Source organism: Podarcis bocagei (genome assembly GCF_964188305.1).
Source record: "Podarcis bocagei genome assembly, chromosome: 1".
Classification (NCBI taxonomy): Eukaryota; Metazoa; Chordata; class Lepidosauria; order Squamata; family Lacertidae; genus Podarcis; species Podarcis bocagei.
Window position 1 is genome coordinate 99,361,970 of NC_138125.1, and position 15,266 is coordinate 99,377,235.

The window sequence follows — 15,266 nt, forward strand, 5'->3', positions numbered from 1 at the left end:
TGAAACAATGTGGGAATGGAAGCACAATCATCCTTCAAATTCACCCTTCTCCAAATATTACAGTATTGTTTTGCGGCCATGTAATGTGCACAAAAATACATTACATGGGTAATATGTGTATAAAACTGATCTAGTAGTAAAATAACAAGCAAAAATGTACATTACACCAAGGGAATGCTTTTAAAAAAAATATGCAGGCATATTTCTGTATAATTAGGAGAAATTTGATGATAAGTGTTTATGTGGAGTTTAAAAGAAAGTGAAAACTGATGTGGAAATGTAGAGAACTGAACTATAGATTGGAGTGGGGGGGAGATGAGAAACTGAGAGAAACTGAAATAGATACATCTGCTCGTTCCTTAATGTGTGTTTAGGAAGCAAATACCAGGATGAAAGCTGGGAAGGCAAGTCTTGGCAGGATGTGCTCTGTGATGGCGTCTGTCCAGGGCAGAGTTCATACTAGGTCCAGGAAAATTAGTGTCAACAAACAAGGTAATGCTAAGAACAATGGCAGCCAGCCAGGCTATTAGAAAGCATGCAAAAGCAGTGGGGCACAACCCCAAAGCTAGTAGGCAAGGAAAGCACAATGAAATAAAGAATGCCCCAAGTCACTTTGAGCATTAAAGCATAGTACCATCTTTTATCATACTGTTCTCTGACAGATGGTAAGATAAACCATTATTTCTCCCTCCCTCCCTTCCCTGTTCTCTCCCTTTTCAAAGTAGTGTGTTGTTTTCAAGACTTTCTTTCTGATGAATGTTTTATCCTTTCCAGCTAAGAAGACTTCCTACCCTCCCCCCACAGCCTCATCTATGAATATCAGAAGAAATACACAACTTATTTTCTTGGAACTAAGCTCACATCCATGGAAGTAGCCTACAGAATTATTTAGCAGGAAGGGGCTACACCTAAAAGAAAACAAAAATCCTTAAGGAAAGAAACTCCCTTAGAAAACGCCACTCATCTCTAGCTATTATGCAGCAGATGATCTGAGCAATGCCAGTACAGTGGTGCCCCGCAAGACGAAATTAATTCGTTCCGCAATTTTTGTCGTCTAGCGAATTTTTCGTCTTGCGAATCACGAAATCCCATAGGAATGCATTGAAAATCAATTAATGCGTTCCTATGGTCAAAAAAAGTCGAAACAAAGCCAAATTTGGTACAACAACAGTTTATTAACTGCTCTTTAAAGTCACACATACTGTAAAGAGCAGTTCAAAAATTGAAGGGAAAATAAATTAACTTTATAAACAAAACATGTCTTTGTTTTTAGACAAAGGAAACAAAGCCGCGAGACGTTTTCGTCTTGCGAAGCAAGCCCATAGGGAAATTTCGTCTTGCGAGGCAAATCGAAAACGGAAAAACCTTTCGTCTAGCGAGTTTTTTGTCTTGCGAGGCATTCGTCTTGCGAGGTACCACTGTAATCACAAAAGTGCACTGCTAGCAAAAATAAATAAACCCATGGACAACTGTGTACACATTCACATTTCATACATTTAAAAGACTATGTGCACCTTGTTCTTCCTTCTAGCGGCAATTCTTTAAGGATAACTACTGCTCTGGAAAGCACATCAACTTTCACTGGAGTTTTTCATGAGTGTTTGAGGTTCCACTGAGAAGGGAAAGGAAGGCTGAAAATGCAAATTAAAATAGGCTTTTATTATCTAGATTCTATAGGGATATACTGACAGTGCATAGATGTGGGATGCCATACCGTCTAATTAAGCTTATGTGGTAAGATCTCAGGCAATCATAAAACAACATAATATATTTTATTGCTTGCTTTTGGTCCATATAATTCATTGTTTAGACCTGACACCACTGTACCATCCACATGATCATGCACACAGTGCAGTTGTTCACCATACTGCCTGGTGGGCAGCACAGTGTGCTTTCAATCCTACCCTAGGAAGCACCATAATGATGTAAATACGCAGCAAAGTGTCTCCATACCCAAGCCAAATATATACTGCCCCAGCCTGTCACGTCAAAGTACACAAAAGTAGCCTAAGAAGAAGAGTTTGGATTTGATATCCCGCCTTTCACTCCCTTTAAGGAGTCTCAAAGCGGCTAACATTCTCCTTTCCCTTCCTCCCCCACAACAAACACTCTGTGAGGTGAGTAGGGCTGAGAGACTTCAAGGAAGTGTGACTGGCCCAAGGTCACCCAGCAGCTGCATGTGGAGGAGCGGAGACGCGAACCCAGTTCCCCAGATTAGGAGTCTACCGCTCTTAACCACTACACCACACTGGCTCTGCCTACTGCTTTAGCATGAGATCTACCATTAGTTTTGATACTGAGAACTGACTTGATAGACTTGCTTTCCATTGCTTACTCCTGTAATTCTGCCTGATAAAAACCTTTGCTGAGAAAAAAAAAGAATGGCATTCTATTGTTGTTGTTCTTTAGTCGTTTAGTCATGTCTGACTCTTCGTGACCCCATGGACCAGAGCGCACCAGGCACTCCTGTCTTCCACTGCCTCCCACAGTTTGGTCAAATTCATGTTAGTAGCTTCGAGAACACTGTCCAACCATCTCGTCCTCTGTCGTCCCCTTCTCCTCGTGCCCTCCATCTTTCCCAACATCAGGGTCTTTTCCAGGGAGTCTTCTCTTCTCATGAGGTGGCCAAAGTATTGGAGCCTCGGCTTCAGGATCTGTCCTTCCAGTGAGCACTCAGGGCTGATTTCCTTAAGAATGGAGAGGTTTGATCTTCTTGCAGTCCATGGGACTCTTAAGAGTCTCCTCCAGCACCATAATTCAAAAGCATCCATTCTTCAGCAATCAGTCTTCTTTATGGTCCAGCTCTCACTTCCATACATCACTACTGGGAGAACCATAGCTTTAACTATACGGACCTTTGTCGGCAAGATGGTGTCTCTGCTTTTTTAAGATGCTGTCTAGGTTTGTCATCGCTTTTCAGACTAATCTTCTTAAACAGTAAAGCACCATAAATGCAAACTATCACATTATCGCTAATAATCTTAGAATTAATTCTTCACTGTTAAGCTGACAGTATGTCACTAGCATCACTAAACCAAACTCTGAGAGAATCAAAATTACAATGGGAAAGATCTGAAGATGTTTGCACCTGAAGCTGACACAGGCTGTCATCCTATGTAATGTGTTACCAAATTCACAGTGTTTGTGTTCACACCTGTTGGAAGTGACAGGCATAACCTTGTTTAATATTTAGTGTGACCAGCAGAAAGCAGAAACATACACTGAAACTGGAATTACAGCGCGTATTATCTGTCAGACTGCCTCTAACCCAAATGTGATTGATTTCCTACATTTTGCTTGTGTATTATTAAAAACTCAAGCTGCAGTCCTACACAGATTTACCCAGAAGTAAACCCTACAGTACACAGTGGTACTTACTTTTGAGCAAATATGCACAGAATTGAACTGCAAGGCTTAGGAGTAAACACCACAGTACATACTTCTAAGTAAGTATGCATAGGATATTCCCCCACAATGACATGCTTATCATTAAGGCCATCTTCACTGAAATGCTTGGCTTTTTCTAGTTTAAAACTGAAAAGAAAAGTTTAAAACACCAGTACAAAAAGCTTCAATAACTGTTTGCAGAGGGACTGTTAATGTAGTAATGTCTTTTATTGCCTTCCATGGCATAACATAGTAATTGAAATAATAAAAAAAGCCAAAGTCAATGCTCTAACATCTGATCGTTTGCATGGATCTTATGCAGAGCGTGTTTGCTCAACAAGCACTTGGTACAATAAGGCCGTGCAGAAAATGAACGATGTAATCCATTTATACCCTGCATACAACTTCATGTTCTTGTTGGAATAACACTATAAATCATTCAGATGTTTCTGAGTCTTCTTTGGCATTTCGGCACATACCACTAGACAGCTGGGTTGAAATAACATACAAAACAAAACTCAAGAAAGAGAGTAGTTGAACTCCTCGTAGAGCTAAAAGAGAATCATTTAGAGAAGGGCCTGGGAGAGACCCCTGTCTGAAACCCTGAAGAGTCACTGCCTTTCAGTACCAAGATAGCTGGTCCAGTGGTTTGATTCAATGTTAGGCTGCTTCTTATGTAATGAAACAGGAAAATGCTGTCTTGACCTATGTGAAGCACTTAGTATATTTTAAACCAATCAGAAAGCACTATACTGGAAAAGATGATTTAGTAGACCTGGCCAACGTGATTCTGTATGAAAGCAACCACCAACAATGACAATATGGGATAATGAACGGAATGGTAATGGTGGTGGTGTGGAATGTCAAGCATAATGGAAAGCACACCATGTAAAACCTACATGCAAACAACAGCGTAAACTGAAGCCACATGGCTTTCTTTTAAAAAAAAGACATTTTCTTGAGTAGTCGGGCACTTAAAAAAGTGTGGCTGTAGTCACGGTGCCATTTTTAATATGAGGTTTACACATACATTAAAAATAAGGATTTCAGATGATAAAAACATTCAGGAAGAAATATTGCTGAGTTGGTAACAGAAATGAGATACTGCTGAGTTGGAATGTCAATCAAAGTGGAAAAAAGAAAAAAGAAAACCACCCCTGGCTTCAAAAGTCACATGCATTCAGGAAGACCTGTGCACTCAAACTGACAGCTTATATGATATGTTAACATTTTCTCAGCATATGAAGAGACAGCTTTGTACTGTCACTAAACAAAAAAGGGCAATTGACAGATTTTCATATGCTTTAGTGCTTTGTTGTTATACAGATGGGTTGAATATACTTTGATGATGAGGGGGACGGAGAAGAAGGTGCCCCGGGCCTTACATTTTTAACCAAATGAATTTCAAGCAGTGCATGGACAAGAACAAATAGTTCTTCCTAGAAACAGAAACTTGCAAGTGCTGGTGGGTTCCCATTTTTCTTTTTTTCTATTATTGTCAGGTAAATGCCAGAAGTGCAAGGCACAGTGTCACCTCATTTATATTTATTTTATTCAAATATTTATAAGCTGCCTTTCAATAATAATAATAATAATAATAATAATAATAATAAAACCAAATCAGCTCCCAAAATATTATGAACTGTTGAATGTCACAGTATCATAAAAGCCCAGAAAAAACAAATTTAAAAGTAAGCCCATTGCATGATTAAGAAACACCAGTTGATAAATCAGCTAAATCTGTCTATTTTTTCATAGAACGAAAACATGTCTATGTCACAGCAGGAGTATCTTAGAAGAAACATTCCATCCAGCGTGAACTTGAAGGGGAAATGCTGTTTCTAAGATGGGACTTTTTATCTGTTGTTTTATAAGCACTTGTATTCAAAGTAGCCTTTTAAGTATTAAAAATATTCATCTAACTCATTAAAGCTTGCAGTTAAGAGCAGCAATCAGTTGTGATAAAAGAACAGACTACCCCAAAGGTTCTTTGGAGAAGGGCTGGAAGGGCCTGATGCCTAAAGACCACCAAGAACACCCCTACTGCGTACACACTGCAGCTTGTTTCTATCAGAGAGAAAGCTTTTTCCCATGCTTCCAATAGATGGACATGGGTTTCTGAGGAGGATTTTAACATGTATAACCTCAGACCATTTAAGGTTTAAAAATGGTCAAACTAAATGGAAAACAGTGAAGTAACCGCAGTTTTGACATTGTATGTGTCCCACGCAGGCTGCACTGGTTAATACTAAAGCCACTACAACTAAACTAGCTGAAATTTCCAGACAGTAGAACTTCTCCACATACAACACAAATTACCGTAATTGGCTGTGTAAGTATCTTTGTGAAGGCTAACATGACCTGGAATGTCTGTGGTTCTTGTGAAATAATCTCCCTTCTGAACTGAGGCAAGCACCCACATTAATGCATTTTTCTGTACTCGCAGGAATCACATTTATTCTTGGAGGCCTTTTGCTGGCCATTAATAGCAGCTGGATCCTTTTTAACTACTTGCTGTTGATGTAGCAGCTGCTGTTTTGTTATGAATTTTGGAGTCTCATTGTGTTTTCATATACTGTTATTATGCACAAAAGGCAGCATATATATGATGCGATAAATGGCAAAACAAATAACAATATTTTAAACAAATAAAGAGCAGCCTCACAAAGAACTCATGGCAGTAGACTGAGTGGGATGTAGGCAGGGCATGAATCACCACTGCTATGTTATTCCTCTTTGTAAAGATGCACATGGTGTCAGGGCCAGTCCAAGACATTTTACTGCCCAAAGCAAAGACAATATGCTCTTCCTACACACACATACAGAAGGTAACTAGACTGGTGGCTGAATATTGTTTCAGCACCGGCAACAGGATACACCTGAGGGCAACAGGTTCAAGTAAGAGAATGCAGAGTAAGCTGTGTGGCGCACGTATGTACACACACACAGTACACACACACTTCTTTCTCCATGCAACTGCTGCCTGGGGCAGTAATCTCACTTAAACTAATGGCAGCTTATTCGTGGCTGGTGTACTAATTTGAAGCTGGTCCTTTCACCTTTACATGCAATAATGTACATAGGACACATAACATGCACAAGTTTAGGTTTGCTTCTCCAGGTATTTTGCATCTACATTAAAGATTGGATTTATTAATCAAGAAAATGAGTAAGTTCAGGACCATTCTTTTACGTTTTCCATACTCCAGATGGCCATTTATGTTGCAAGTGTGCATCTAATTAGTTTGTGTAAATCCCATTCTCGCAGATTTAAATTAGGTTCAGGAAGAGAGTTCTGTTAAGGATTGCAGACTTACAGCCTGGGTCCTGATGACAGCTTCTTGGAGACAATTCTTACTTTCATATTTGAACTTACATTTAAGTAGACAAGGACAGGATTCAAGGTTGTAGCCAATGTTAGTCCAACTTGGAGTAGACCCATTGAAATTAATGGATATGGCACAGGTTCATTTCTTTCATTTGGGTCTCTGAGAATAATTTAGTTTGATACAACTTCAAACTTTTACTGTTTCCATATGTGCATGAACATTTTAAAAAATGAGTCAAAAATTAATAGCATACCTGGAAAACTGCTGCTGCAGTCCTCTCATTTGAACCCTGTTGCGCTCAGATTCCAGTGTCACTTCTCGTAATTTTTTTTCACTTTCAAGTCTCAAATGTCGCTCTTCCTCCAACTCATGTATCAGCTTCTCGCGCTTAAAAAAAACCAGGAGAACAAAACTGTTCAACAATGCTTTCAAATTTCAACAGAACTTTCACAATGCAAAAAAGGTTATGCCCCACCCCCATTTCTACATTCCAGTCCACCAGGTTTTGGTAATGCCTATTAAGTCAGATTTGCCACCCTATATTAAAAGCTCACGTTCTTCTTGTTTGTTCCTCATACTCTGTACATCAGTACAGAGACAACTAAAACCCTGAGCTGCTTCCTTCTTGTAGTTTCTTGTCCTTTAGCAGGTTTCTGGAGCACCACCTCAGTTTCCTGTGCATCAGTTAAGCTATTATCCCTGGTACAAGGTGTTCCCCTGGAGAGCTTTAAAAAATTAGACAAAATCATGGGGAATACAGTTATCAAAAGCTACTATCCATGATGCCTATGCTCTACCTTCTCTGTCAAAGGCAATGTGCCTCTGAATACTAATTGCATTCAAGTCCCACTTGCCAGCTCCCCATATGCATCTTGTTGCTCACTGTGGGAATAGGATTCTGGACTATGTTAGCTTTTATCCTGATCCATCTTCTTACATACATAATGTAGTGGCATCAATGAGTCCTACACATAGCTTATCAAAAGTTCAGCTGCAAAATTATAATGAAAAAGTTAGAAATTCAGGGGAATGCTGGGGGGGATCACACCAGGCATTCTATTTATGTGTACATGCTTATTCAAAAACAATTGTAAACACAATGTTGTGCAATTTGTAGCCTACCAAAGGATTTGATGTATGCCTGATGGTGCTGACCTAAATTTTATGACATGCTTAGAAAAATGTATCACCAAATTACAGACATGGTTTCATTAGAGAATAATAAAACTTTCTTGGTGTTAAGCCATTATTAGTGTAAGTCTTACAGCTCTACATCTTATTATATGATAAATTTAAAATCGTAGTAAGCAAGAAACCAAAAATACATGCATCACAAGTCAGAAAACTGATCTTAAAAGACATATCATAAAGATAAACAAACAGATAACACACCAGAAGTATATAAGGAATTACATGAAATATCTAAGATATTTTACTTCTGGTAAAATATGGGGAATTACAACAGATAGCAGAGAACTTCTGTCTAGCTAGCCACACATAAAATCTTGGAAGTGAGGGCTTTTAAATGGGAAAACACAGTTCCATAAAAGAAATTTAGTGTTCTAATTAAATTGGCCAATTAATATTTATTCTTACTACCCCATAACACAATCCTGCAAGATACTGAGAATGTTACTTACAGAGAGCTTTGAGTAAGTATAAAAATGTTTAGCATCTCCCAATGTCATAATCTTGCAAAACCACAAGCCCCCACCCACCCGCAAATACTGAAGTTCATCAACTGTAGCTAGGATGGGGCTACACATTATTAAAGGGGCAGACATGCATTTCATAAATCCATAACTGCTGGTTATGGAGTCTGGATTGTGGTCTGAAGGGATGTGAAGCTACCAGCTTCCTGAAAATAAACAAGTCTAGGTCTGGTCGGTGCCTAGATCGGTGACTGCCTGAAAACATATGTATATCACCTTGGAAGAATATATACCATGATGGAAGAAAGGCGGGATATAAATCCAAAAAAATAAATATATGGAACATGTAGGGGGCTTTTACAGGACAGAATTTGTCACTGGAAGAAGAGACTTTGAAACCTTTCCCTGCCCACCAATAAATTATACATAATTCCAATAAATTCCTGGTGGTTTTGATACATAGCTTTTATTTTGACCCTCCAACAGATAATAATAATAATAATAATAATAATAATAATAATAATAATAATAATAATAATAATATAATAATATAATAAAATAATAATAATAATAATAATAATAATAATAATAATAATAATAATTTATTACTTATACCCCGCCCATCTGGGTCTTCCCAGCCACTCTGGGCGGCTTCCAACAAAATATTAAAATACAGTAGTCTATTAAACATTAAAAGCTTCCCTAAACAGGGCTGCCTTCAGATGTCTTCTAAAAGTCTGGTAGTTGTTTTTCTCTTTGACATCTGGTGGGAGGGCGTTCCATGGGGTGGGTGCAACTAACCGAGAAGCCCCTCTGCCTGGTTCCCTGTAACTTGGCTTCTCATAGCGAGGGAACCGCCAGAAGGCCCTCTGAGCTAGACCTCAGTGTCCTGGCAGAACGATGGGGGTGGAGACGCTCCTTCATGTATACTGGGCCGAGGCCTGTATAACTTGCAGGCACTGTGTCTCCAGCTTTGTTTGCTCTCCCCTTCCTCTCTCCTAACTGATAATAAATGAGATAAGCCCTCACACAAACCAGCAAACTCTTTCATCTTCACCAGTATTCTTTCTAGAGCTCAGCTAATTATGCAGAGCCCTGCTAAAAATCCAGGAGGAAACCCCTAAGGCTAGACAGTCAAAGATCCAGCAGCAAAGTAAACAAAGAATTGGAAAGCTCTTCTTTATTTCCTCACCCCCACCAGTGAAAAAAATGAGGGGAAAGAGTTTTTGTTTTAATTTTCTGGTGGTGTTTATGTTTTTGGTTCCCCCTAAATAGCTTTCCTCCGTATTAAAAATGAAGGTTTTTAAAATTTATTTAAAGGAGACTATATTTTTGCTTGCTTGTCCTCCCTCCTTCCCTTTGATAAAAAGGGGGAGATTGGTGTAATGAGGGCTTGGGGGGCTTCTGAGGGGGTGAATGGAGTGGAGAAGATTTAGCCTTATGCTGAAATTGGAGGTTGGGTACTAAGTGAGAATAATGAGGACGGTGTTTCTCGGTAAGCTGTGCAAGCAAATGCGTGTCTACTCACAAGCAAGACCTACTGAATTCAATGAGGCTAACTCCCAGGAAAGTAGAAGTTTAGTTGAACTCAGTGGGGTTTATGCATACACAGATTGCACTTAGGCCTCTGAGTGGGGAATGCAACTTCACTAGTAAATCACTTATCAACTACTCTTAAATTAGTTGAAAATATATTATATGGAAGTTTATTTAATATTTTTATTAAATCTACTACTTGCTTACATGTTAAGGCCCTCCACCATCACAGGTAGCCTCGTCAAGGCCCTTGGCTGCTGTGGGGAAGTGCGGCGCACTCTCTGTCGCTGCAAGGAGGCACAATAGGATTCTCTGCCGCCGCCGCCGCAGGGAGGCCCAGGAAGGTCCTCCACTGACATAGATAGATATATGTATGTATGTATATATGTATATATATGTATATGTATGTGTGTGTGTATATATATCTCATATCATGATATTTAGCTTGTGATATATCATGATGTTGAAAACCATATACAGTGGTACCTCAGGTTAAGAACTTAATTCGTTCTTGAGGTCTGTTCTTAACCTGAAACTGTTCTTAACCTGAAGCACCAGTTTAGCTAATGGGGGCCTCCCGCTGTCGCCACGCGGCTGCACAATTTCTGTTCTCATCCTGAAGCAAAGTTCTTAACCTGAGGTACTATTTCTGGGTTAGCGGAGTCTGTAACCTGAAGCGCCTGTAACCTGAGGTACCACTGTACTGCCCTGGCCTACTAGATGGGAACTATTTTGCCTCTCTTAGATGAGAACAGAGAGCAATAAGCAACTCCGGACTCTTTCCAAATATGACTAAGCCCAGTGCCACCTACTGACCAAATTATTTAATGACACTATACCACGCACACAGTGCCACACCAGTGTCTTTCACAGTAATATATATTTGGGGTTGTACCTTTTAGTATACAATTTAAATTACTCAGAGCACAGACAGCCCTTTGTCTGCTCCTCATCGACTGCTGCTAAACTAAATGTTTCTCATCCTGCAATCAATACTTCTTTACGAAAATAAACTTAGGCATTGACAAACAACTCTGCAGCATATTGCAGCTTTCTTGACTGTAGGCTTCAACAGCATGAACAACTAACACCCCGAAGTCTGAGGAGGGCGGGAGAGTGAGGGGGAGAGAGAGAAATGTGCATTGGGTTTTCTGCTCATTTCAGTATTTACAAGCTGCTTACAGTAGAATCATTCTATTACATTAGACAAGTAGCAATTCTTCAATTCCCTTAGATTAGTTAGTTAGTATGCCTTGGTTTCTCATTACCATTCCAAAATGGGCTGCTAAAGCTGACAGCTATCTTTTGCAGGTTTTTTTCCCTCCAGTTGCGCTTGTTATAGATTAAATTTAAGTAGCGTGAAGTAACACAAAATAGACTGTAATAACTTTGTGGCGATGGACTGAGAAAGGCCTTTCTTTTTAAACATTCTATAGTTGCTGTATGCACTTTAAGGAGAGGGGGAGGGGAATGAAAAGATAAGAGAATTATCTGCAGGATAGGATCTAAAAACTGTCCACTTTAGCTATTTTAAATACTCTTTCTCTCTCTCTCTTCTTCAGTTAACCTATTTAAATGTTCAAGACAAATGCATGTGGGTTTAATATGTCCATTTCAGAATTCCCTGGAAAGTCTGAACGGGGATTCTAAGCAGGTTTAGGTGAATACACTTTTAATTCCTCTTTAAACCTTTGTGCTGAATGCAGAGGGGTCTGAAGGGGAGCTGCATGCATGTGGGTGGAGTTTGCATGCATGCTGCTGAACCCTCTCCATTTTGAAGCACTGAAACCCAAATCTGAGTAGTTGGTTTAGTTCTACAGAAAATCCAACCCTACTCACATGGTTTATTGGCCGTTGATTCCCTGCTAGGGTTGCCAGGCTACAATGCTGTACAGTGGGAGACTTAGAGTTTCAGACCAGAGGTGGGCAACCTCAAACCTAGAAGCTGAATGTGACTCCAGGCTTCCCTATCTAGTCCCCAGGCCACAAATCCTCTCCAGGCCTATTTCTACAGCTTGGATGGAGAGATGTGTGTAATAACCTCCACCCTTTGTGTCGCTTGAATATTGTACTGTATATAGTTTGGGTAGGAGCTGCATCTGTTGCTCCATGTGCTTTTGCCTCTGGTCCTTCCCCAAGTGATGCCTCCAGAAGCTTGTTCATAAGGGATGCTACCGTGTGTTCCTTTGGCTTTCTCCTGTCAATATTGTGCATACCTTCATGTCTCCAGACCTTATGCAAGGGACTGGCCTATCTTATTCTATCCATAGCCCTTTCTTCCTTCAACTCCATGTTTTTACCACTCACTCAGCCACAACTACTTCAACCAGCCAGTCTCCACAGCACCTCATTCCACCCACCCCCTCTCTGTAGCCCCTTTCCTTCTCTGCCATTTTAAAAAAACCCAAAACCCTATCATTTCTATTTATATTTCTACCTATCCTTTGAGTAGCTCTTTTGCAGACCACTGCCTACCCTGCAGCATACTTGTTTCTGGGGGTTTTGCCCCTTAGTCTTCTTAATTACTGGGCTACATTCCCAGTCTTCATCATCCCTTTTCCAAACTTCTAATTCTAGCTGAACAGAGGACCTTCCCATCCCTCAAAGAAGCTGTTGTGAAGCATGCTTTGTTCTTTAAGCAACCAAACATTCCTAGTCATTGCCCTGGTAGTGGCAATATAATATAGATTTCTGTTTAATGTTCCCTTCAACTAAGGACCAGTTATTTTCCAATTTGTAAATCAGGGCAGCTTTATGTTTTCTGTTTCCATTCTAAGTAACTCCTAAATTAACAGTTCTTGTCACTAGAACAGAAATCCATTCAACAGCTGGCAATTACAAATTCTGTGTGCTTTATTTGCATTTGTCTATTAAGATGACTAAGAAAGGAACTGTAAGATTTTCAGATTTTCAGTGGGATGCTTTATGGACAGTAGGTTTCATGATTCGCATTCTTAGTCAATGGTGTTATTGGTGATGTAGTTCTTCTAAACAAATGTCTGTGAATTAAAGTAGTTTCCTTGATGCCAGCACTCGCTATGCAGTAGCTCAAAATTGCCACCAAGTGGCAGGACAGTGACTTTATTCAATTCCAATTTGGCTTTATTTATCTGGCACTGTGCACAGCTTTACTTGCATCTGTGCAACAGAGTAACTGTTGTTAAGAAGCTCTTTTTTCATTCTAAGTATAAAATTAATCTGTATTTAGAAATTTAGAATGCTATTACATGTGAAGTTACTGTATATGCAAAAAGGCAAAAACAACATAAAGTAGCAATAGGCATTTAAGCTTTGCTCCTGCTCTCTCCAGCTGTGCAACCCTGGCAGGACTTGGAAAATGAAAAGGTACCACTGCCAAATAGCTGTTTAATTATGTGAAACAAGCAACCAGGGCCAATAAAACTAGAGACACTACTAAAACTGCTTGTCATCTTCCACAGACTAATAAACAAATCCTACTAGGTAGATGGCCTTTTACAGTCTTACTTGGAGACTCTGGGTCTCTAGACATCAAAGCACTAATATGTATATAATTCACTATGGCACTATAACTGTTTCGAGCCATATCAGATTCAGAAATGACACCTGCATCCGTGGTACCCATCTTTTCTCTTGCTGACTTTTCAGATCAAGCTATTTATGGCATTTCCAATGGCACATGAAGGGATGTGATAAATGCTTTTTCCTATAATGAAATCTTTACTGTTTATTCAAATTTGAAGCTCAGAGCCAAGTTTGAGTTCTTGAAACTGATATTAAGCTCCTAGCCTAATTAATTTTTTTTACTCAAAGGTATATTTCCCTGCCTTGATGTATATGCACCACAAAGAAGTAAGAAAAGAAGAGAATGTCATTTCAATGAACAAGAAAGCTCACATTCTCATATCATTTAATTTTTTATCTTAAAACCATAAAGCTACTCAAAAATGAATTTGCAAATGTAATTGAGCTTCTAATAGCTTCTAGAGCCAGTAATTAAAGAAATCTCATTTCCCTAAATTAAACATAATGAAATGTTTTTTGAGATCAAATAAAAACTGGAAATGATATTAGGCCAGAAATAATTTATACAAAAATCTAATGTTCACAAGTGTGAAAGATAAGGTTAAATAAGTAGCAAAATAAATAATACTTATAATATGTAATCTCTGTCTTGATCCAGTTACAATATGTTTCTCTGCTAGTAGATAAATACTAAGTATTGCAGTTTTTGAACTAGTATATTTTTGTAATGACTTACTGGTATGTTAGTGATATACTCAATGCAGACCATTCATCCTTCATAAAAAGTCAAACGCAGAAGTGTATACACAATATGGTGTGGCTCCACCAAGGATTTACCACTTAATGGGCTTCTCAAGCTTCTGTTCGGATCAGCAACCTGAGTATTAGACAAAAGGAGGCACAACTCGGTTCCATTCTCCTTGACTCATCCCTATGCTTTTATTTGCCTAATCACTCACCATTTTTCACTCTGCATTGTGGCCACTTCCACCATACTGTTCACTACTTAATGCCAATGACACTGTTTTTTATGAAACTCAATGGACATCATACAGAACCATTAACTCCTTCCTGTGGCACTTTTCATGACACTTCCATATCATGACTTCTTTGCATTCATGATATTTCCATGTTGCATTGAAAGGAGTTTGCATGAAAGACCAGTGGTGTAAAAGGGAAGCACAGTCCTTCAACTCTCACTGTGCCTCCCACTTTTTCTCACTCATGTCATCTTTCTCCTTTATGCTTCCACACAAGGATTTTTCAGGTTGACAATTGGAATTAATGCAGCAAGTAAGTCCTACATATTAGGTAAGGCTACATTACAGGTTGATGCATGTAATAAACTCTGACAACACAATTCCTAAGGACAGTGTGATCTGGAGTGGAAAAGTGGCAGGCCTTGAACTTTTCCTTGCCTTCCATTTTTTTGATGGAAACTTCCTCAAGCTGCTCCTCCAATATGGCCAGATGCAATGCTGGAAAGAAAAACAGGGATGTGTAGAATTCCCGTAGTGATGGAAGGGGGGAGGGAATGATTTCCACTCCTAGATAACCAGCTGAGCAGAGATATCTCATATACACTACCTTATCCAACCATGTACACAATACATGGGCCTATTAAGTTCTCCCCCAACAATACTGCCACACCAGTTGTGACTGGCTGAGCTGGGTCTTAAAGGCTTAGTGTACCCAAGCAGCATAAACAATAAGTTGGTTTGGATTTGAAGTTTGCTCACTATGTATTTAAATAACATTATCAATTAGCATTTTTGTTCAGAGCAATACACACAGGTATGTGTATAGCTCATGGGTAGGCAACCTAAGGCCCGTGGGCTGGATGTGGCCCAATTGCCTT

The 15,266-nt window shown here is 39.4% G+C and overlaps 1 protein-coding gene across 8 annotated transcripts in view; it reads right to left on the bottom strand.

Moving 5' to 3' along the window:
- Positions 1 to 15,266, bottom strand: part of NCKAP5 (NCK associated protein 5) — a 548,005-nt gene that overhangs the window by 278,383 nt on the left and 254,356 nt on the right. For 7 of the 8 annotated variants that reach the window (XM_081199370.1, XM_081199369.1, XM_081199372.1 and 4 more), the window contains one exon: positions 6,970 to 7,103. In XM_081199370.1, coding sequence (XP_081055496.1) covers positions 6,970 to 7,103 — 134 coding nt within the window. Of the gene's footprint in view, positions 1 to 6,969; positions 7,104 to 15,266 lie in introns of those variants that run through there. The other variant, XM_081199368.1, reaches the window with a different exon arrangement.